This window comes from Crotalus tigris, unplaced genomic scaffold (assembly GCF_016545835.1).
Source record: "Crotalus tigris isolate CLP2741 ecotype Arizona unplaced genomic scaffold, ASM1654583v1 scf7180000019640.300790, whole genome shotgun sequence".
NCBI lineage: Eukaryota > Metazoa > Chordata > Lepidosauria > Squamata > Viperidae > Crotalus > Crotalus tigris.
In genome coordinates, this window is record NW_024097634.1 from 66079 (window position 1) to 91349 (window position 25271).

General features: G+C 41.4%; 1 protein-coding gene and 1 long non-coding RNA gene across 2 annotated transcripts in view; one reads left to right on the forward strand and one right to left on the reverse strand.

Moving 5' to 3' along the window:
* Positions 1-1949: 1949 nt before the first annotated feature.
* HPSE2 (heparanase 2 (inactive)) overlaps positions 1950-25271 on the forward strand; it is a 69285-nt gene continuing 45963 nt past the window's right edge. Inside the window, 3 exon segments of the mRNA XM_039363976.1 lie at positions 1950-2009; positions 2012-2334; positions 2336-2733. Coding sequence (XP_039219910.1) covers positions 1950-2009; positions 2012-2334; positions 2336-2733 — 781 coding nt within the window.
* The window catches only part of LOC120317393, a 29760-nt gene continuing 24757 nt past the window's right edge, over positions 20269-25271 (reverse strand). The window contains exon 3 of the long non-coding RNA XR_005559224.1: positions 20269-20516. This is a non-coding gene — a long non-coding RNA (uncharacterized LOC120317393). The remainder of the gene's footprint in view (positions 20517-25271) is intronic.

Here is a 25271-nt window from a genome sequence, read left to right on the forward strand (position 1 = left end):
ATTATTTAATAAGAATTCTATTGAAAAAATTTTCTTCTTTCTTTTTATTCAATATTTATCTGGTTCTTCTGCAATCCCATATTTCCTAGCCATTGTTGAACAATTGTGAGATCTTCCTTTCAGACTGATTGAGAAATAAATGGCAGATGTCAATGGAATGGGCTTCAACTTTTCTGTGTTGAATAATATAGCTGAGAAGTAGGAAGAGTGTGGAACTGACACTTTTCCTCAATTCAAAAACCAAAACACAATTATCTGGTAGCTATGTCCTGGTTCTTGACTGACAATGTTTTGGGAACTTCATGTATCCATTCATGTATTCTTTATAGAGGGTAATGCTGTGTTTGTTAGGTATCCTTGCTAGACTTCTCTTCCCCATTCCTTCTTATTCCGCGAAGTTTCTCCAGTTTTGTTTTTCTTTGACTGGCTAAATGTTTTCTGTGTCAACAACAGAAGAGAATGAAGACTTTCCATTTTATGTTTTTTGCATTTGGAAACCAGAATGAAATCTGACAATTATAAAAGAATAAAAGAATAAACTATGACAAAAAAACTGGCTATTGTTCTGAAAATTTGGAATTATCTGAAGCAATACAGGTAGTCCTCAAGTTATGACCACAATTGAGCCCAAAATTTATGTTGCTAAGGTAACATTTAAGTGAGTTTTGCCCCATTTTACAACCTTTCTTGCCACAGTTGTTAAATGAATCATTGCAGTTGTTAGGTTTGTAACACAGTTGTTGAGTGAATCTGGCTTCCTAATTGACACTGCTTGTCAGAAGATCACAAAAAAGGAGATCACATGACCCCAGGATACTGCAACTGTCATAAATATGAGCCAGTTGCCAAGCATCCAGATTTTTATCATGTGACCAGGGGGATGTTGCAATGGTTGTAAGTGTGAAAAACGGTCATAAGTCACTTTTTTCAATGTCGTTGTAACTTTGAACAGTCACTAAAAGAACTGTTGTAAGTCTAGGACTACCTTCATGAATCCTAAATATGAAGTACTAATCTCCCTTTTTGGAACATATTAAAGCTATCTGATTTTTTGCTTTGTCAATGCATATTTGTTTATTTAAAACTTTTATATAGACACTCATCTTGCACCAAACTCTGGGTGGCTTGTAACTAAAAAATAATACAAATATTAAAACCACAAGTATAAAGCCAAAAAAAACTTCCAAAACCTGGTACAGTACCATAGCTAAACTTTCACATGCAGCTTAGATGTTCATCTCATCAGTCTCATCCTATCCCAGCACTTGGTGATAAGTTATTATTAAGCCAGGTCTTAGTGCTTTTCAGAAGGTTAAAAGGTGGGGTCCTGCCCAATTACTACTTTGCCAACCTGGTAGTCAGTGTTTTACCATGTTCTGTCCATACTGAGATTTCCTGACCTCTACATAGTTTTCACGTGAGGACAATGAGATATTCTATTTTTCTAAGTGTATTCTATGGCTTGATGTGATCAATACAATTGAGGGCTTTTTTTCTAATTAATGAAGCTCATAGTTATTCTTTGGCTCTCCCAATTATTCAGCATGCACCAGCAATAATGTCTTGTGTTCCTCAGCCTTTTCTAAAGCCTTTTTGAACATCTGGTATCTCGTCTCTCATGAGGTTTCTAATCTGCATTAGATGATCCTAAGCATTATTTTGTTAGCATGTGAGATTAATGATATTGTACCATAGTTTACACACTCTGTTAGGTCTCCTTTTTTTGGCATTGAAATGTGGATCAGGGTCTTCCAATCTCTTTGCTTCTGTGTCATTCTCCAGATTTGCTGGCATAGTTTAGTTAGAATCTTCACTGATTTTCCTTCTGTTGCTTGCAGTATTTATGGCACCTGGGACTTTGAGCTTTCTGTGCAGTCTCATAGTCCATATACACAACATCTGCCATGAAGAGGACCTCCGTACCTGTACTGATGTTTAAACCTCAAAAAATGGCCAAACAGAAAGTGGACTTTGAAAACAGGTGCTTTCAAAAGAGGTGGGAGGCAGAGTGTGTCTGTTTACTGACATTGAAGATAAGGCCCTGTGCCTTGTTTGTGGAGCTAATGTGATTGTACTTAAAGAATATAACATGAGACGGCACTATGAGACGAAACGTCAGGACAAGTACAAAAACCTGCCCATACAGCAGAAGCTAAAGAAGGTGGAAGAGTTTTAAAAGAGTCTGATGTCACGGCAGCATTTGTTCAGAAAAGCAAAATCACAAAGTGAAGCTGCTGTGAAGGCTAGTTTTATAGTGGCAGAAGAGCTAGCTAAATCAGCCCAGCCATTTACAGAGGGGGAGTTTCTGAATTTCTGCATGATTAAAATGTGCAGTCTTGTGTCCAGACCAAAAGCAAGCATTTTTTAATGTAAGCCTAAGTAGAAATACTATGGCTGATCAGATATGTGAGCTTGCTACTGATTTACAAGTACAATTGATTGAAAAGGGAAAAGATTTCACTGCATATTCTCTTGCTGTGGATGAGAGCACTGACATCACTGGCATGGCACAGCTGGTAATCTTTATCCGTGGAGTCGACTCAAGTTTACACATTACAGAGGAACTTTTGGATATGAAATCAATGCATGGCACTATCACATGTGTAAATGACATGAAACTGCCCTGGGACAAACTTACAGGACTGACAACAGATGGAAGACCTTCGATGTGCAGGGAAAAGAGTGCATTAATGGGAAGGATGCAAGAGAAGATGAAGAGCAAGAATTGCACAGGTAAGCTAACAGCATATCACTGCATCATACACCAGGAAACACTATGCAGCAAAACCCTGAAGATGGAATGTGTAATGAGCACTGTAACATAGACTTTATAAGAGCCAAAGTTTTAAATCACCATCAATTTAAGTTTTTTTCTGGAGGAAATACATTCTGAACTTGGTGGTCTGCTCTGTCACACAGAAGTGTGATGGCTAAGTTGAGAAAAAGTGAATAGATTTTTTTAGAGTTGTGTAAGGAAATCTGTCAGTTCATGAAAAAGGCTCCACAGTATTGCAGGATGAAAAGTGGCTGTGTGAGTTAGCTTTTCTGTGCGACATAACTAAACATCTCACTGCGCTAAACCTTCAGCTTCAGGGACAGAAACGTGTATGATGCAATGAAAGCCTTTCAAGTTAAGCTGCAACTGTGAGAGACTCAGATGCAGCAAGGAAACTTGAATCACTTTCCCTGTTGCCAAACAATCATAAACCAAGTCTCCACCACTGTGCTCTCAGATGTTCATTTTGCTAATAAACTGAGCATATTTCACATGGAGTTTACACGTTGCTTTGTTAACTTTGAAGCACAGAAATTCAATTTTGGACTGCTCAGTAATCCATTTGCAGTCGACATGGAGAAAGCATCTGTAAGCATCCAGATGGAGCTGACAGAACTCCAATGTAACAGCACACTTAAGGCAAAGTATGATTCTGTAGGGCCCGCACAATTCCCCAGGTTCATTCCCAAAACAATGCCCCAACTCCACCTACAAGCTGCTCGAATGCTCTGCATATTTAGTAGTACATGCCTGTGTGAGCAACTTTTCTCTATGATGAAGGTGAACAAAAACGCACACAGAAGTCTTCTCATTGATGCACACCTCTACTCTATCCTGAGAGTTTCCACTCTCTGAACCTTACTTCAAAAATGAATGAACTTTTGGCAAGAAAAGATGCCAACCATCCGGCTCAGACAAAATGGCATGAGAGCAAGAGAGAGAGAGAGAACTAACTAGCTTATGTGTTTTCTTTGTTTTAAATTGTTTTTGCAGATTTATTTGAAATATTTGTTCATATTTGAAATGTTAATCCTGTTTGGCCCACGTCTTATACATAATACACTCTTGAAGTAATATGATACATAGTCTTACACGCAACTAACCCTTTTAGGGCGACCATAATGGTGATGCGGCCCTCAATGAAATTGAGTTTGACAACCCTGTACTAGATGAATCTTTGCAAAGCCCTCCCCCAGCCATGGCTACCACCTGCCCCTCAAGCAGGAGTCCAAGAGGACCCCCAAATTGGGTACCAGCTCAGTCTGAGAAAGTGCCCCCCAGTCCAGAGTGAAGTATCATCTCAGCCTGGGGGGGGGACACAAAATACTCATAGCTATTCTGCCTTACCAGGGTTGCGTTGAAGCCAGTTCCTCTCCATCCAGATCCTTACAGCTTTCAGGCACTGCCCTACTGGTGGATGACATCTCCTAGCAGTTTCATGTACATGTTGTATGTTAAAGCAATTTTTTGTAGATTGTATTCATTTTTAATGGATCAAAAGTCATGAAAAAATAATTAATAAACAAATCCTGCTTCATTATTCATGAAATCTTTTATGTTTATCTTTTATTGATTTTATTACATTTTTAAAATTGTTGTGAGGCACCCAGAGTTGTTGGTGTGGGTGGCATATACATTTAATAAAAAAAATTATTATTATTATGGTTAGTTACCCAGTCAGACAGATGTTTAGAAAGGATTTGGCATTTTAATCCACCTATCAAGTCCTTTCCAAAGACCTGGAATAGGAGATGTCTGATGATGTTAAAGATATTGTCACAGGATGTAAGCTGTTCCAAGTAAAGCTGCCTGATGGTGATTTTGTTAATGCTAATGGTGTTCAAGTGGTCCAGATGTTTTTTGGAATTGGACCCAAGGAGCCTATTAATATTGGTACTACCTTTGCTTTCTTTTGCCACAGTTATTCTTCTATTAGCTCTCCTCCTCCTCCTCCTCCTCCTCCTCCTCCTCCTCCTCCTCCTCCTCCTCTTCCTCCTCAATATTTTAGTTTAGAGAGTCTATAGTTTATGAGGACAAAAATCAACCTTATATTTTTTTTCACCAGTAGCTTCTCTAGCTCCTTTTAACGCTGGAAATAAATTTCAATTCTAATTAGCTATAATTAGAATGAAATAAATGCTAGGATTTTAAAGATCCCAACTCCCATAATTTAGCGGCATCCACAATTGTGGTGTTCTACAGAAATGTAATTATTACTGTATATAGTTGTCTAAAACATCTAAATGGAATTAACATATGCATTCCTTTAAAATATGTATTACTCATTAGGTTGTATTCATTTTTACATTTATTCTTCCCTATATACAATTTCTTGATGCATTCCATATTGCATCATAATTCATGAGGAAATAATCGGAGTTGTCATCACCCAAGCAGAGCTACTATAGCAATTTCAAGATTCTCCGACTGAGTTCTGAAATATTCACTAGCAATCTAATACTATCAGAAGTCAAAATTCTTTAATGAAATCAGATTGTGCAGGCTGTATTATTTTTGGTAGCAGGTTATTCAACCTATGTGCTAAATTTGCAATTAGAATTGCAATTGTTTGCTATATGTAACAATGATATTGGATGATAACTCAAACAATCTATAGTGCTAGCCCAGTTTCAAAATTACCACTATATAGGCCTAGTAAAATAAGAGAAGAACTCCATTTTCAAAACATCATTATTTATTTCTAATAATATAAGGGCCAGGTTTTCTTTACTGTATATTTTCCACCATTCTATTGGAAAGTCATCTAGCCCAGATATAATTGATTTCTGTAGAAAACTACCTTCAAATCCTCAGTCTTATATCCTTTGATGATATCATTTTATCTGTGGTGGAATCTGCAGCTGAGATGGGAGATGGAATTCATATTTGTCATGGTGATACACACAAATTATATTTTCTTCTCAATCTTAAAACCTGTGTTTCTTCATCAGTTCTGTTTGAGCATCTATTTTCATGTTTTTTCTTAATATCTTAATATCTTGGTTGATCATAAAACATGCTAATGTACCAAATTCTTTTAGTTTTCCCATTAATATTTCAATTCCCTTAAAGGATCTTCCAAAACTAACACTAGGTCATCTGCAAAAGCTCTTAGCTTAAAAAAGTCTCCTTTTTAATCTTTATTCCATAATCTTCTCATCTTGCCTTCTATCTCTGTTCAGTATTTCAAGAACCGAAATAAACAAAAGAGGAGACGGTCAGCATCCCTGTCTTGTTCCTTTTGTATCTCACAGGGCTTTGCTAAATCTCCATTAACAATTATTTGTGCTTTTGTGAAGTATAAACTGATCTTATCCATTTTATAAAGCTCTTTCCAAAGCTTATGTCTTCCAAAACTTTGAACAAGAGGGCCCAATTCAAATTGTCAAAGGCCTTCTCTGCATCTAGGAAAATCAGTGTGGCTTGTTTTTCATTACATTGCTCCAAATATTCCAAAATGTCTAACTCATTTCTAATATTGACCTTTAACTCTCTTTTAAGTAAAAAGCAAACAAACATTGGTCCTTATGAATAAATTCTTGCAAAATTATTTTCAGCCTGTCAACCAAAATCTTGTAAACAATTTGTGATCATTATTCAATAACAATATTAGCCTACAGTTTCTTGTTAAAGTCAAATTTTGTTCCTATTTAGGTATTTAAGTATTAATACTATAGTGGCCTCTTTCCAGCGCTCTGTCATCTTTTTTCCCTATAAAATAGAATTCATCATATTTTGTAACGGTTGTAAAAGTTCATCCTCAAAACATTTATAATAAGAACCTGGTTAATTGTATGGTTCAGGAATCATGTCTGTACTTCTAGATAGATAAATAGACATAACCTTTATTGTCATTTTTTACTGCAGGCACATTAAAATACTAAAAAATTTTTAATTTCATTAAAAATGAAATTTAGTTGCTTGCTCTCAAAGTGTACACATATATGTTGTTCGTCCATTGATTTTGATGAGGACCTTGACATCTTGTAGATTATGGGCCATCAACGATGTGTCCCTAGGTGGCTGATAAGACTGATGTTAGCACGGAATGTTCTACCACATACTGAACAAAGAAATGTAGACACTGTTACTTCAGCATTGACAGCTCTCGCTTTGCGGAGTGCTCGCTTCTCTTGTGCCAAGATTGTCCTTCTGTGTTCATATGTCTGGCAACTCTGGTACACCAAGGTACGCCATGTCGGTCGATCATGCGCCAGAAGTTCCCAAGAGATGGTGTTAATATCCAGGGACTTGAGAGAGGCTTTCAGCGTGTCTTTGTATCGCTTCTTTTGTCCCCCGTGCGATCTTTTTCCTTGAGACAGCTCACCATAGAAGAGCTGTTTAAGGATGCGATGATCTGGCATCCTTACAACATGGCCTGCCCAGCGCATCTGGGCTTTCATCAACAGAGTATAAATTGATGATAAACCTGCTCTGGAGAGGATATCTGTGTCTGGTATCTTATCCTGCCACCGGATCCTCAGAATTCTACGAAGGCAAGTCATGTGGAAGTAGTTCAGTTGCCTAACGTACCTCCTGTACACTGTCCAGGTCTCACTAGCATACATCAGGGTAGTTAGCGCTGCTGCCTGGTAAACTTTAAGCTTAGTAGCAAGGCTTATTCCATGGCGGTCCCACACGTGAGTCCACAATCTGCCAAATGCAGAACTTGCCTTGGCAATTCTACAGTTGACCTCGTTGTCAATTGTCACTGCACGGGAGAAGGTACTTCCAAGATACATAAATTGATCCACTGCTTGGAGCTTTTGTCCCTTTACTGTGATGGTAGGCTCTTGATATTGGACTTTTGGAACTGGCTGGTACATCACTTCAGTTTTCTTCATGTTGATGAAGAGGCCAAAGTTGTCACAAGCGGTTGCGAATTTGTCCATGCTGGCTTGCATTTCCTGCTCCGATCCTGCATTAAGAGCGCAGTCATCAGCAAAGAGGAGATCTCGTAGCACAGTCTCCTTTATCTTGGTGACAGCCTGAAGTCTTTGCAGGTTGAACAATTTCCCATTGGTTCTGTACCTCAGATTAACTCCCACTGCGCTGTTCTGAAAGGCGTCTGACAGCATGGCTGAAAACATCATGCTGAACAGGGTTGGTGCCAGCACGCAGCCTTGCTTAATGCCGTTAGTGACAGGGAAGGCCTCTGAGGCTCCACCGTTACTCAGAACACGAGCTGCCATGCCATCATGGAACTGCCGTACCATCAGAATAAATCTGTCAGGGCACCCAAACTTCGACATAATGCGCCATAATCCTTCACAACTAACTGTGTCGAAAGCCTTGGTGAGATCCACAAAGGTGGTGTATAGTTCACGATTCTGCTCCTCACATTTATCCTGGAGCTGTCAAGTTGCAAAGATCATGTTCACTGTGCCATGCTCTTTGCGGAAACCACACTGTGTCTCAAGTAGTATACCCTGTTCCAGATGGTCAATCAGGCGATTTAGCAACACTCATGCAAAGTTCTTGCCTGCAACGGAGAGAAGTGATATTCCTCTATAATTATCACAGACTTGTCAATTTCCTTTCCTCTTGTAGACACCTTGACTTTCCCTACACATATATAACACATATTTAAACATGCTATATACAACATATGTATAAACCTACACCCTTACATATAAATAACATATAAATATTAATCACTGTCCATCTTGAATAAAGAGGAAGCTTTAGAGTTCACAAGGTTAATACTGTATGGAACAAAAATATGACTAAATCTGGATGTTCTGCTTTGGATACCATGAAGCCTCCTCCCAGAAGGAAACAAGGAGAACAAGGTTGTGAAGAGGATGTGTAGTGACCCAGACAATCTTGCGGATCCTGCTCAAGCAACACTTATATGCTATGCCCTGGATGGAAGGAGGGAACTGCTAATAATCTTTTCTGCCATCCTCACCACTCTCTGCATCATCTTCTTGTATGAAGCAGTGATGCTTCCAAAGCAGACTGTAATGTTGTATGACAGGATGATCGTCCCTCTGTAGAAAGTGGTAAGGACAGAAGGATGATGTACTTTTATCGTGCAATGCAGAAAATGCAGGCACTGCATGCAGTGTCTTGCTGTTGAGTGACCAAGCCAGCCTACTTGTTAACTGCAAACCCAGGAATTTGATGCTGGTAACCATCTCCACAGGTGAATCATTAATGCACAGAGGAATGTGGCTGTGCCTGCCTTTTTTGAAATAGACAATAATCTCTTTGGCTTTTCTAAAGTTTAAAACTAGGCTGTTTTTCTTAACACCAGTTCACCAAACCTCCAACCTCCTTGCAATAAGCACCCTCATTGTCACCTTGAATAAGGCCCACTACTGTTGTATTCTGTATGGGACAAGGGAATGGTTTTAGCTGAGAAGCATGATGATTTTCAAAGACTATATGATGAGAGATCTGAAAATTAATTTAGCAAATAATATACAGCACAGAATGAATTAATGTTGAAAGAAGAGAAAATGGCTGTGTATAAATACAAGCTTCTGTCTACTTTCTTACATAAAAATGAGAGTTAGTATGTCAGAGGAAACATAAAAATAAGTTGAATACAGTGGTAATCAATTACTTAAGAAGTGTATATTACAAAAGAAGAGATGAGTGCCAGAAAGAATGGATGATGATTTTTGATTGCTCACAAAAATGAGCAGTGTGAAGGAAGTATATTGAGGTGCTTTAGTGATATAGAGAGAATGAATAAAGATTGAAATGCAAAATACATGAAAAAAGAATGACTGGTAGAGATGAAGGGGAAAACTAGTGAAGGTTCTGTTGAATTGATGAAAACCTCAGAAAGAGAAGTGAGAAATCAGAAGAATAAAAGGCAATGTATGAATCAGTGTGTGGATATAGTGGAAATGAGAATAAACAGGGACGAGTGGTATGCTTGATGATGTTTATGTAAACTAGATTTTTATTTCCTTTTTTCCCTCTTATGCCTTTAATTTCTTTTACTTATACTACTACTTATTGTTTTTCTGTGCTCTGTATAACATTGTTTGCCCAACAGTAAATAGCATTGTGTGTCTATGGTATGAATGCATATTTGGAATACAACATTTAAAAAGCCAGAAGAATCTAGAATACTTCATTTTAGTTCTTTATTCATGATCAAAATATAAGAAAAGTTGATGGAATGATTATCAAAACAAGGTGATTTGGGTATGCACCATTTCTTAAGTTTTAAGACAGCTGGGGCAGGTCAGCACAGAAGCCTCACATTTATGTGTCAGAGGCCATCGCTTTAACTCTAGGATGGCATTTTCTTGGCATGACTCTTCAAACACTGCCTAGGATGTGCAAAAAGACATTTCTTCTTTAACTTTTTTTTCTTTAAATGCTAAGTATTTAGAACATGTTTTTAATTAAGGATTTCGGATCGAAACATTTCCGGTTTTATGTATGTATGTGTGTGTTTTTCCTAAGGACAGTTTCCAGTTAAAATGTTTTAAGGTTTTGAAAAATACCAGATGCCCCATTTCCAAAGGTTGCAAAAGAAATGTAAAAAACCTGCAGCAACATTCTGTGTTGATTCTTCGATAAAACCACGTGTATAATATTGTCAGAATCTGACTGAGAATGACTTAAATGGGAACAATAGTTAGCTCATATTGGCCCCAGTTTAGTTTGTTACATTTTCTGGTATCCAGTTGCAAAGGAGAATTTTTAAAATTATTTGGGACAAGCAAATATTTTCAATTTATTTCCTGAATATCAAAATTTTAAAATAGCTAGCTGTAAATTGTGAGCCAGTTTGGTGTTGAGTTAAGGTGTTGGATTAGAAACTAGAAAACCAGAAGTTTTGGTGCTCCCTTAGGAATGAAAATTTGAAGGTGGGATTTTGGACCAGTCATTTCTCTCAGCACAACCCACCTTATAGAGTTGTTATGGGGAAAATAGGAGACAGGAATGTTAGTTATGTGTGCCACTTTGAGTTGATCAAATATAAAGGAAGAATAGAATAATAATAACAGATTTTGGTCTTTGAAATATCCAATAAAGTTTGCCTATGGAGCACTATAGGGTTTCTCAGATCAAGACAATCTTACCTAGAAAACAAATGGATTAAAATGTAATGGACTTTTGATATCTGAGTTGCAGAAGCTGAGAAATATGCTTATTTCATATATATATTGCAGATTTAACACATGATCTGATTAAATAGTTTGCAAGTACTAGTTGTAAAGGTATCCCCTACTAGAAGATCTCCCTTAGAATCTGTGAGTAATACACTGTTGCAATTTCAGAGAATCAATTAATAGTAAGATTAGAAAAGCGCACCTCGATTTTGACTGGGTTGCTTTGGGCAGCACTGAAAATAGATGGGGCTGTGGCAGGAGCCATGATGGTGCAAAAGTTGTCATAGAACAGCCTGAGTCCTGGGAGCTAGTTTTGATAGCAATTTGATTTTAGCTGTATGAGCCTGGGTTGTGCATGCTGGCTTGCAACAGAACTGTGTTCCCTCTTTACCTGGCCAACACATCAGCTGACTTCTCCAAACAAAAAATATAAACAAGAAACACATCAAACATGGGCTCAACCATCTATATCTTTAATGTTAATATATTCTAATGATAAATAAATAGTAAACAAATAACCTTATCTGAGGAAAGGATTTTTTCCTTCCTGACAGTTTCCATACTCTGGCATATATGTGAACCAAGTATATGTCCAGTCCAATGGAAGTCATAGATTTTTTTGAGTCTCAAAATGAATGTGAGACCAAGTTGCCTTGAAGCACTGTGCTTTGAGCCATGCCAGAAATGTACTGTACTATATGAGGATCATAATGCGTTCCTTATTCCAGGCGTAATCTTGTGAACTCTGCTTTTATTTATTTATTGAATTTATTTGCCACCCATCTTGTAGCAAACAACTCTGGGCAGCTTCCAGCATTAAGATAAAAAACCTAACAAATAAATTTCTGTAAAAGAATAAAAATTGAAATCAGGAGAGAGGTGGGATTGCCTCTTAATTCAACAACTACCTCCAACGTGATGTTCTCCTGTTAGGGCCTCAGCCCATTTGGCAGAGCCAGGTCTTGAAGCTGCTGCACAGCACAGAAGACCCTTCTCCTGGACCCTGCTGGTCGGAATTCCTTGAATGAGAGGGACTGCATGCTCAGGATGCCTGGCCTGCCAGCGCGGGTAGAGCGGTCCAATCCCAGTGGGGTTCCTCAAGTAGCTTAGACCCATGCCATGCAGGGCTTTAAAGGTAATAGCCAACACCTTGAATTGCACTCTGAAGCAGAACAGCAGCCCGTGCAGCTCGCAGAGCAGTGGTATAACATGGGTCATCTTAGAGACCTTAAGAACTGTCTGCACTGCCACACTCTGCACTAGTTAAAACTTTTGAATGCTCTTCAAGGATAGCCCCATGTAGAGTGCATTGCAATAGTCCAGATGTGAGACAACAATGGTTGTGCAGTGGTTAGAATGCACTATTGCAGGCTAACTCTGCTCACAACTAGGAGTTCGAGCCTGAGTCAAGATTGACTCAGCCTTCCATCCTTCCGAGGCCCGTAAAATGAGAACCCAGATTATTGAGGGCAATATGCTGATGTTGTAAACCTCCGAGAGTGCTGTAAAGCACTATGGAGTGGTATGAAAGTCTAAGTGCTATTGCTATTGAATGACAGGACAGGAACTCTTGATCCAGGAAAGTTCGCACCTGGCACATCAACCATGACTGCCACCTGCTCTTCAAGCAGGAGATGGAGATCCAGGAGACTCCCAACTGCAAACTGGGTCTGTCTGGAGTTATGCTACCCCATCCTGAACTAAGTTGGGTAAAGTCCTGGATCTTGAAGCTCCATGCACCAAAAGCCGTCCAGTCTTGCCAGGGTTCTGCTGTAGCCTGTTGTTCTCATGCAGATCCTATAGCCTCCACGAAGAGTGGCAACAATATCACTTGGCTTGTGTGTGTGTGTGTGTGTATGTGTGTGGTGGGTGTGTATGTGTGTGGTGGGTGTGTATTTGTGTTTATTTCTGTTATGTATTTCAGTTGCAATCTATTCTGTAATTATTCCCCTGTGGGCAATAAGACTGGAAGAGAAATGGCCAATTGGATGTGCTAATTTATGAAGGCTGGTGAGTATTTTAGTATGAATAAACAAACTACATTGGAAATATGCTCAGCATTTATATGATTGATAAAATTCTGCAGGCATTTCATATCTTGCAACACTGTAAGTTACAGATCCTTCTTCAAAACTGTTGTTGAAGGATTGAACAATGTTTTGCTTATTTTGAACTTTTTAAGATGCTATTGTTACGTAGAAGTTACATAGAATTAAATACATACAAAATGCTTCTGAAACACCTGAAACAGAATGAATTGAAAACAGTTGCATCCCTTATTTAATGATACATATTAATTTTATAATTACATGGAAGAATCAGTGAGGACCTGTTTGTTGCTACTATGTTATCAATTGCTGATAAGATACTTTCTTTTCGAATTTAACCTTATACTAGAATCTTATTGCATGAGTTGTGATTCAGATTGCTGTGGAAAATCTGTATTAGAATCAGAAGGCTATGTCATTCATTCTGGTAGGAAGATAAAGAAAAGTAAAAATTAAGTGGCCAATTTGCATAAATGTCACTCTTTGAATGTGATTCACTAAATATTATTGACTTTATATTCAGAAGACAGCAAGTGTTTCACTGTCATTGCTAAGATCCAAATTACAATAAAAAGTTTTTCCATATATCATAGAATTTAGCAAATCCTGAATTTAGTAATGACTTTGAAGAATTGATATTGATAAGGACTCTTTGCAAATTATTAAGTAGTTTGGTATGATTTGTTTATTAGATTTGTGTTGCCAGTCTCATTTAGAGGCCACTCTGGGTGGCTTACAAACATTAAAACTGGTAGACATTAAAATGCTAAAACAATAAATAACAATAATGAAATATGTGCAGTTAAAAGAGGGAGAGAAGGGAAGCATGAAATATATAAGGAAAGGTGGGAGTTTTTCTTAACCCAATAGCCACCTCCAGAATGGTGCACCCCTGCTGGGGCCCTAGGTCAAGTGGCAGAGCCAAGTCTTCGGGCCCTTATGGGAAGGTAAGTCAGTAAGATGGATGCAGATTTCACCTTGGGGAGAATGATATTCCAAAGGGCAGGAGCCATGACAGAAAAGGCTCTTCTCCTGGACCTCCACTAGTCAAAATTCCTTGACCGATGGGGTCCGCAGCATTCCTCTTTTGCTAGCATGGATGGAGCAGGCCAATCCCATTGGGGTGAGTCAGTCTTCAGATAACCTAGGCCATGAAGGGCTTTAAAGGTGATACCCAACACCTTGAATTGCACCTAGAAGCAAACCAGCAGCAAATGCAGCTTGAGGAACAGCAGTGTAACATGGGCCACTGTAGGGATCCCAAGAACTGCCTGCGCCAATGTATTCTGCACAAGTTGCAGCTTCCAAATACTCTTCAAGGATAGCCCCATGTGGAGCACAACATATAAGATGGACGCTCCTGCTTGCTTTGTGAAAGGATCTAAAGCCCTGGCTTTTCTTCGGACACTAGGTAAGGTAGTTTGTAAACTTGGTTTAATTGTTTTGGTTGCTTAAATCATTTGCAGCACAATATGTTTTAGTATATTATATTTAAAGGTGTTATTTGTTGCTTATCATAGTGTATGCTGTCCTGAAATGTATCTTGAATGGATGAATGGATGGTTTTTTTATTTATTCATTTATATATTTATCTTGTCATTTTGTAATATGTGGTTAATTTACTATAGTGTACCCTGCTGGTTAGCGTAAAATTAAAAATATGACTGCATAATTTTGGTTATTGATCATTTATACAACATGGAAGCCATATTGTAATTTTATTTATTGTAATTCTGAACTTAGAAACAATTCTAAATGAAAACTATTGGCTAGGGGAAACCCATTAACTACATTTGTAAACTCACCTGTTCCTGGTTCAGTAGCATCGTCCATTGTTTAGTTTGATTTTTGATCCAGGACTAATCTTTATTTATTACAGGGGCTCTGGGCTGTGTGAGTCTTGATCAAGAGAAGCTTGGTCAAGAGAAGGCTGTTATCTTCAAATTGTGCATTTATTCTTTGTTTCCAAATGCAGATACAATAATTCTTGTGTATTTGGGAATGCTTTTAAACCATTCCAAAAACCATGTTTTCTGAAATACCAAGGTGCTCAAAGAAGAGCGGCTGATCTAAGCTATGGGAGAGCCAGCATAAACTATAGCACAGCAGTGCCAGCTGTCATTGCTTAGAAACACTTAATAGATTTTGCTGCTTTGCAGACAGCGGATCTTACAGCCACATAAACCAGTCATTCTGCAAGAGAGCAAGTAAGCAAGCCCTGACAGCTTAGATATATTGTTTAGTAACTGCATATCTAGAACAGTTGTGAGTGTAGAGGCAGACAGTGGTAGCTTCGCAACACGTTATTTCCTAGTCTGGCCTCAGTACAGAGGAAAAATATAGGGAGATGGTTTTGAAAGAGTTGTGTATAGAACCTCTTAATCAAATGTTTCATAGCTTTCTCTAGTTAATGGTGGTTGGGTCTAGTTGAAAATACTAGATACATGCTAAAATCAGAATTTTGTTATAATTCTATATTTAAATAGGATAAGAATCTTATTTATTTTATTTATTTATTTTATTTTCAGTGTTTATATGCCGGCCAATCCCAAAGGACTCAGGGCGGCGTACAAAGTTAAAACAATGATAAAACAATAGAATAAAGCAGTCATACCGCGAGTCCGATCATATCCCGGCCCCCCGGGGACATCAGCCCCAGGCCTGCCGGAACAGGAGGGTTTTAACGGCCTTCTTAAAGGCCGGCAGGGTGGGAGTAGTTCGAACCTTGGGGGGAAGTTGATTCCACCAGGTCGGAGCCACCACAGAAAAGGCCCTTCCCCGAGGGCCCACCAGCCGACATTGTCTGGCCGACGGGACCTGAAGGAGGCCCAATCTATGGGACCTCACCGGTCTCTGGGAGCTGTGCAGCAGAATGCGGTCCGGTAAGTAACCTGGCCCTATGCCATGAAGGGCTTTAAAGGTGATAACCAACACCTTGAATTGCGTCCGGAGACCCACAGGAAGCCAGTGCAGCTCGCGGAGGATAGGTGACACGTGGGCGTACCTTGGCGCGCCCACAATCGCTCTCGCGGCTGCGTTCTGAACCAACTGCAGCCTCCGAACGCCCTTCAAGGGTAGCCCCATGTAGAGCGCGTTACAGTAATCCAGTCTTGAGGTGACAAGGGCATGAGTGACTGTGAGTAAAGCCTCCCGGTCCAAATAAGGCCGCAACTGGTGCACTAGGCGAACCTGTGCAAAGGTCCCCCTGGCCACAGCCGATAGATGTTGTTCCAGATTTAGCTGTGAGTCCAGGAGGACACCCAAGTTGCGTGCCTGCACTGAGGGAGGTAAATTTGCCCCCCCCCCCCAGGACTAAAGATGGACCATCCAGTTGGTCTTTGGGAGGCAAGACCCAGAGCCACTCGGTCTTGTCAGGGTTGAGTCTAAGCCTGTTCACCCCCATCCAGACCCTCACATCTTCCAGGCACCGGCACATCACGTCGACTGCTTCACTGAAAGGACACGGGGTGGAGATATATAATTGGGTATCATCCGCGTACTGATGATACCTCACCCCGTGTCGCCGAATGATCTCACCCAGTGGTTTCATGTAGATGTTAAAAAGGAGGGGGACAGGACCGAGCCCTGAGGCACCCCATAATCGAGGCGCCTAGGGGTCGATCTCTGTCCGCCCGCCAACACCGACTGCGACCTGTCAGAGAGGTAGGAGGAGAACCACCGCAATACGGTGCTGCCCACCCCCACCTCTCCGAGACGACGCAGAAGGATACCATGGTCGATGGTATCAAAAGCTGCTGAGAGGTCAAGAAGCACCAGGATAGAGGAATGACCCCTATCCCGGGCTCGCCAGAGGTCATCGGTCAGTGCGACCAAAGCAGTCTCAGTGCTGTAGCCGGGCCTGAAACCAGATTGAAAAGGGTCCAGATAATTGGTTTCCTCCAAGGACCGCAAGAGTTGAGACGCCACCACCTTCTCTACAACCTTCCCCACAAAGGGGAGGTTGGAGACGGGACGAAAGTTCTTCAAAACAGCTGGGTCCAGGGAAGGCTTCCTTTAAAGGTTGTGGGAAAGACCCCTCCATCAAGGAAGCATTGATTATCGCCTGGAGCCAGCCTCGTGTCACCTCCCTACTGGCAGAAACCAGCCAGGAGGGGCACGGGTCCAATAAACAGGTGGCGGCATTCATTGCCATCACGGCCTTGTCCACTTCATCAGGGGTCACAGGCTCAAACTCGCTCCAGATAATATGACTAAGACCAGCCCCTGGCAACTCGGCTGGCACTGCCCAGTCAGAGTCCAGGTCCCTCTGAATCTGAGCGATTTTGTCCGAAAGAAACTGAACAAACTCCTCAGCTCTCCCCTGCAAGGGTTCCTCCGCCTCCTCCACTTTAAGAAGGGAGCGGGTCAACCTAAACAAGGCGGCCGGGCGAGATTCTGCGGACGCAATAAGTGCGGAAAAGTGAACACGCTTTGCCGCTCTTATCGCCACTAAATAAGTCCTAAGATAGGCTCTTAATAGTGATCGGTCAGATTCAGAGTTACTGGCCCTCCAACGTCGCTCTAGACGTCTCTTGTGGAGCTTCATCTCCCGGAGCTCCTCAGTAAACCAAGGCGCCCTCCGGGGACCACCACCACAGAGAGGTCGCAAAGGCGCAATTCGATCCAGGGCCCCGGACGCTGCCTCAGTCCAGGCCGCAACCAGGGACCCGGACGAGTTGTGGACAAGGGAGTCAGGTATTTCCCCAAGCTCCTCCTGGAACCGATCTGGGTCCATTAGGCGCCTGGGGCGGAACCACCTAATCGGTTCCATCTCCCTGCAGTGGGGGAGTGATGCTCTGAAGTCCAGCCTCAATAGGAAATGATCTGTCCATGACAAGGGCGAGATCTCTATTCCCCTTAATTCCAGATCATGTCTCCATTGCCCCGAGAGAAACCCAAGGTCGAGTGTGTGACCACCCCTATGGGTCGGATCCTGAATTACCTGGGTCAGGTCCATGGTTGCCATGGAAGCCATGAACTCCTGCGCTGCCTCTGAGCGATCGCCGAGTGATGGTAGGTTAAAGTCCCCCAGTACTATAAGTCTGGGGAACTCCACCACCAACCCGGCTACTGACTCCAGCAACGCAGGCAGGGCTGTTGCAACGCAGCTGGGAGGTAAGTATGTCAGCAGCAAGCCCAACTGAACCCGTGAACCCAACTTCAATAGGAGGGACTCACACCCAACAACCTCCGGGGCAGGAATCCCACGAGGACTCAAGGACTTCCGAGCGATGACTGCCACTCCCCCACCCCTGCCCTGATGTCGAGGCTGATGAAGCACCACAAACCCGTCCGGGCACATCTCCGAGAGGGAAACACCCCCCTCAGGGCCCAGCCAGGTTTCGGTTATACATGCCAGGTCCGCCCCGTTGTCCAATATTAAATCACGGACAAGGGGGGCTTTGCTGACAACGGACCTGGCATTAAGGAACAGCAGCCTACAATTACTCCCCCGTCACCAGTACTACAGGATGAGCCTTTTGAGGGGCCGGAACAAGGAATCGCTCTAACATAGCGAGTCCTCGTTCCCCAAAGATGGCCTGCTCCTGGGCTCCCGCCATATCTGCCCATCCCAGTCATGACCGGGATGCTCCGACCTTCTCCCCTCCCCGGAGTACCCCCACCCTCACCAGCCTTCTCCCTTCCTGACCGGACTCGCTTTCCATACAGACCAAGCCCAAGGGTAAGTCCTGCCCCCCCTAATTTTGCTATTGCACTCAGCAGAGGGGGTACCAGGCTCCACCCCCGACTCCACCATTCTCATACCCCAAACACTCAATACACATTCACACTCAATTTATATACATAGAAAATAAAAATGTTCACATTCATACGCCCTAAATACAATAATAAAATTTACACATAACAGGGCCATCATTCATCTACATGCATACTCACACCCACAACAAACATTCTCTAAAAATTAGTATTGCCCCTCTGTGTCCCAGGCTGGTCCAATGTGGCCGGCTAGGTAATCATTAGGTACTTGTCTTGGGGCAAACCGTACTTGGCCTTATGCTCCTTGAAGAGCTGGGTCAACTTCTCCAAGTTGTTGCTGGCCGTCACCGCAACGGCGGCAATTGCCGCCAAGGCAACGGGCAAAGTCACACGGGGAACCCAGGTCACTGGAGAAGGCCCCGCCGTGGAGCCTGAAGAAAACAACGAGGAGGCGGCGGCGATGATAGCAGAGAAGGAAAAGAAAGCCACATACGGGGCAGCGAGAGTTGGCTGAACGCCAGGCCAAATTGCCCAGGCGGGCTGCTGCGGCGAAGCCTGCCGCCACGGGGGAGGCTGTGGCTGCTGGTGAAGCAGGACAGCACTCTCCAGCAGCAGAAAGTCGGGCTGTGGGTCGCCGCCACGCGGGACACGGGATATGCCGGGCAGCGGGGATGAGGCAGTGGCGGCCTCCAGGCACAGCGAAGCAGCCGAGGCGGCAGACAAAAGTCCTGCACAAACCCAGTTAGAAAACTGGCTAACCAGATCAAGCTTCAATGGGAAGGAAGCCATGAGGGTAAAAAAACGCTGGGCTGAGCTGGGCTGGGCTGGGCAGGGTAAGGCGGGGCAGTGGCAGCTGGAAGAACCCCAGACGAGGTGCGCCCCGCCCTTCTCCCCGGCAAAGGCCGAAAAGTCTTCCTCCGCCTGGGAAGCCACCTGGTAGCCCCGCCGCTTGCCCCGCCCGAGCCCGGCCTCCTCTCCGAACTCGCCAACAGGCCCGAACGCCACCGAACGCCACCGCTAGCCCGGCTCTAGACCTCGCCTGTCCTCAGTTCCGGCGCAGCAATGGCGGCGTTGGCGTCGGCCTTGGCGAGTTTGCCTTGCCTCTGTCTTTAAAACGGCAGCGCACAACAGTAATATTAATCCTGGAATTAGCACATTATGGTAATTTAATTGCTTTTGGTGAACCTTTTCTTTTGTAGTTCTAAATAATTAGGAGTGATGAATAATAGTGAGTGGTGAAATCAAACTACTGGAATTATGATGTAATTAACATAAGCAAAATTATTTACTTATTTATGTATGTTATTTTCTAATTTTCATTTTTAAAGTTTCTGTGTGACACTTCTCCATTGCCACAATGATTTCCAGTTGTTCATTTGAAACAACTGTTTATCTGCGCTCCTGTTAGGTCTGTGCAAAGCAGTGCAATCTGTCTCAGTCTTCATGTTGAATGTCAAAATGATGCATCTCTGCTCACGAAGTGTCAAAGCAAAGCCAATCCAAAGGGGCTTAAACCATCTCTGTACATGTATAACAACCACTAAAGGAACTGAATCAAAACATACAGTCTTCCAAAATGATTCCACAGGAATGCTTCAGACATCCTGAAGGCAAATTTAATGAAAGAACTAATTTAAGCTAATAATTAAATCACTGCATCTTTAATGTGATTCTAAAAGCAGACCGTCTTTTTTCAGACTTACACATAGTTTGAAAAAAGACATGCATGCTTTAATAAAGAGCGGAGAGGTGTTATGCTCATGTTTGTTTCTGAAGCACTTCCAAATGTGTAGATCCTGTGCTTGCAGACAGGAGCAGGAACAGATGCTGAGGTTCAGAGCCAGGATGCTGGTGAGTGAAGAGTTCCCATTAGTGAAAAAGCAGTCTGTATTGCTGCAAAGGAAAGGACAGTTTTGCTCAAATTCAGATAATTTGGAACCAGAAAATAAAAGTTTTGATTTCAAATACAACAGTGTTCTAAGAATCCTGGCATCCAGAGCTCCCTCTGAATCAATATAAAAAATGTGAAAGTGTTCACTATTACATTTGCCAGTTCAGCTTCTTAATGGTGAAAAATATTTGGTACATTCATATCCTATTCATCTGCATATCAGGTCCTTGAGAAAGTGAAAGAAATATAACTTGCCCTTTTGTGTTAGAATCCATTCTGTACTAAATACCTCCTACTAAGAAGTGGGTTCAAAGTATACCATTTAGCATTTTGCATCCAGATATAAAGGGAGAGGTGGCTTCTTTTGCTTCTAAGCTATTTTTCCATTTCCTACAGAGCCTTAGGGCTGGATTGATTCACATGTTCATATTTTTCACTTGGGGATAAAAAGGAAACATCAGAGTAAAAACTTTCCTGTGTGAAACAGTCATCAGATAAAACACAACAGATTCTGTTTTGACATATCATTGCAAGCAAAATATTTTTTGGTTGAGCAAAAAATATTGTATGAAGCATCCCAGGATATCTGGAGGGCAATGACTTTTAAAATAAAGCTTAATATTTTTTTTAAAAAATGCTTTGGCCTGGATAGCAATGGATAGATCTTCCTACTGAGAGGTACTGCCTTTAAAGAAAGCAAAGCAAGAATTTTCTAAAGCAGTAGTCCACAACCTTTGTGGTTTGGTGGCCCGGCTGGGGGGGAGGGACAGGGGAACTGGGCTATGTAAATGGCCGTTGCGCAAGTGGCAGGCCAGTATGCACATGTGCTTGCACACCTGTCGGCTTGCCACTCATGCAAGTTGAGCCACGCGCATGCTCCAGCCAGCCACTCACGCAGCTCAATTACTAATAGGCCATGGCCTGAGAGTGGGCTGCAGCCCAAGGGTTGGGGACCCTTGCCCTAAAGGCATAAAAATACAGCTGCTTTTGTAATAGCCATAATAGCCTTAGATGTGGAACCTATGGCTCTTTCAATAATTTCTCAGCTAACATACAAAATATATGTATTCGGAAATGACTATGTCATATTTTATAGGCCATCCTATTTCCTCTACTTACAGCATCTTATTATCAAGAGAGTTATTAGATATATCCTATATCCTAAAAGTATGAAATAATAATAATAATAATAGTAATAATAATAAAGTTGGAAGGGACCTTGTACATCATTAGACCAAACCCTGCTCAGGCAGGAAACCCTATACCATTTCAGACAAATGGTTGTCCAGTCTCTTCTTAAAAACTTCCAATGTTGGAGCATTCACAGCTTCTGGACACAGGTTATTCTACTGCATAATTGTTCAGGAAATTTCTTCTTAGTTCTAGATTGCTTCTCTCTTTGGTTAGTTTCCATCCATTGCATCCATCCAGGTGCTTTGGAGAATAGCTTGACTCCCTCTTCTCTGTGGCAACCCCTGAGATATTGGAACACTGCTATCATGTCACCCTTAGTCCTTCTCTTCATTAAACTAGACATTCCCAATTCCAGCAACCGTTCTTTATATGTTTTATCCTCCAGTCCCTTAATTTGTTGTTCTTCTCTGTACTCTTTCCAGAGTTTCAATATCTTTTTTACGTCATGATGACATGATGTAGAATATTGAAATTCAAAATAGTGCAAATGGCCATCAGTCCTCTTATTTCATGAAAATATGGGCAAGTTTATTAAAAAAAAATACAAAAACTAAAATTTATTTAAAAGGAAAAGAGGGAACAAAACAAGAGAACAATTCAGGTTAAGCTGCATCTTTAAACTACAGAAGAAGAATGGATAAAATCCAATTTCTAAGTGACCTACATGTGGATGTTAGCATTTATTTGGATACAACATTTTTTCCCAACCCAGCCTACTGCACATATGTTGTAGTCCCAGTGTCTGGAGTGCACTAGGAAAAGGAGGATATAGAATTTCATTGCCTTCAGGAGCTGCATAACAGGCAGAAAAATGGGAGAGGCAGGTTTTCAGAACACAAGAACATAGTGATAGAAAAGCATTTTCTCTCAGTCAGTATTAAAGACATAAGACTTCCAGAAAAAACTAACCAAACACAATATTCTTTTGGCATTCAATATAAATATTTTTTAAGAAAAATATTTTACAATATTTATAGACAGCTCTAATCCTAACAACTTTGAGCAAGAAATAACAAAGTAAAAAAGTATATAAAATATAAATAATTTAAAATTGGATTTGATTTCATTATGTTCCATCAATTCATTGTCTACCCTTAGTAACCACATAAAGTTTCTCTATGAAATAATTTAAAAACAGTAATAAAAATTAGTGCTTTAAAGGTGTCATTCAGTTAATCTATGGGCCAAATGCCTACTAGAACACTACTACTATAGTGTGTATTCATAATACCTGTGGAGTATGAATCATAGAATCATAGAGCTGGAAGGGACCTTGCAGGTCTCCTAGTTCAACTCCCTGTTCAAGGCAGGAATCCTTCTTCCATCTAGGAAAAATAATTGTCCAAACTTCTCTTGAAAACCTCCAGTGATGGACATCTGGGAGGCAAACTGTTCTATTGAATAATTGTTCTCATTGTCAGGAAATTTCTCCCTAGTTCCAGGTTGGGTCTCCCTCTGAAGAGCCTCCACCCATTGCTTCTTGTCCTGCCTTCAGGTGCTATGGTGAATAAATCAACCCCCTCTTCCTTTCAAGTATTGGAAAACAGCTATCATGTTTCTCTTCATCAGGCTAAACATAAATATCTAGTTCCCTTAAGATGTTCATACGGTTTAGCCTCCAGACCCCTTTTCATCTTTGTTGCTCTTTTTTTTAAGGCCTCAGCATATTTTTTGTATTGTGGTGACCAGAACTAAATGTAGTGTTCCAAGTGTGGCCTTACTAGTGCAATATAAAATAGTATTATCCTGCGTTGAATTGTCCTGCGGCGAGTTGGCTGCACTGAGACTGCCGTGCTGAGTCGGCCATGGCGAATTGTCCTAGACCCCTTCTCTGAAAGCTGTATCTACATCTTTTAACTTTATTGAGTCACCAAGACTATTCTGATGCAAGCCCTGAGAAGTAAGGAAACCAGTGGAGTATGATTAGATGTGACAGATAATCCTGTTCTAGAAGAGCCTGGTCTCTTTCTTTTATGTCATTGCTTTACTAATGCTATCTCCAGAAAGCAGCAGCATAACATCCAACGGAAAAATAACCCTCTCTAAGCTGCATTCAACTATATTTCTCTACACTATATACCTCATCAGCATAAGAAAGGAGCAAGTAAAGACGCTCCATGCTGGATACATACAGCTTCTACTTGCAACCACTGCTTTTTTCTTTCACTATTTCTTTCTTAAGAAATACTGTATAATAGAAATCACTATGGCAATGCGTATTCCCCCAACACTTACATGTTCACAGGTGGAATCCTCTGAGCTTTGGAAATGATTCTTGGCCCCAGCAGGTGGAGCCTGGACCTAAAGTGATACAGTTGTTCTTAGACAGAAGTACTTGGGATGACTCATTTTGAGCCTGCATGTTTCTTAGAAATGCCATCTTTTGTTCCTATTAAGCACTGCCAATGGATGCTGATTTTTCAGCATGTGGCTGGTAATTTAACCCAGCTCAAGGATCTCTGTTCCAGGGACAAAGGACAGGATGTAAGATTCCAGAAGGAAAGAGGTTGCTTTGTGTGGGAAGCATTGGGCTCATCTGCCAGTACCTGTTACACCAAGGATCTTGACATTTTCCAGATGTCCCTGCAGGAAAACAGCACCTGATTCCACTTAAAGCTTGCAGCATCTCTCCTTACTCCCACATCTCGCACCAGAAAATATGGAACTTTCCGAGAAAAATAATGTCTTTGGGCTGGGAAAAATCTTAGGATTTTTTATCAAAAGCTGGAGCTGGCTCTGACTGTGCTAAAAAACGAGCATATGCAAACAGAAGGCCCCAAGATGCTTACAAAAGTCAAGGTTTCCTCAGAAATTGCATGACCTAAACAGAATGGGGGCTAGTGTAACAAGGAGTGACTGAGACCTGAGAGACAACAGATTTTCCCCACGGGAGAGGACCCAGTCTTTGGCCCCATAAAAAACAAACCACGAGCCGTCTGGGCCTATTTAGCATCCATGACCTTTCACCTTAGAGATCCCCCCCCCCAACGACTGCCTGCTGTGCACAAACTTGCTTTTCAGCACAGAAAGACTCTTATGGCTGCTTCTTATATCAGTTTAGCTCCATTAATATCTGCAAATTCATCGAAGAATGACTATATGAACATGTTTCTCTCTGCTGGAATTATTTTTGGGAGAGTGGTAGGAGGATTTCTGATAAACATTATAGTACAGTCTCTTCAGTATTCACTAAATAATTAGTAAGTTTCACCTACCATTATTTTTTTTAAGAAAAAGAAGTTCCACAAGATTCACTGGTTAGATCTAAATTCCATTTAGGTGTTTTATTTTATTTTCTTGGTTTAATCAACACAGTAGGGGAAGCAGCATACTAGTTCCAGTGGTGGGATTAAAATATGTGAACAACCAGTTCTCTGTGTGGATGCCACTTCCGGAAGTCCATTCTGGGCCTGGGCAACAAAAAATTAGTTACAGGTACTGCTGAACTGGTGCGAACCGGCTGAATCCCACCACTGACTAGTTCCATGCCAATCATAATCTTCAAACTGGAAGAATAACCTTTAAAGCAAGGAATTGTTTTGGCAATTAATCCTTAAAATTCA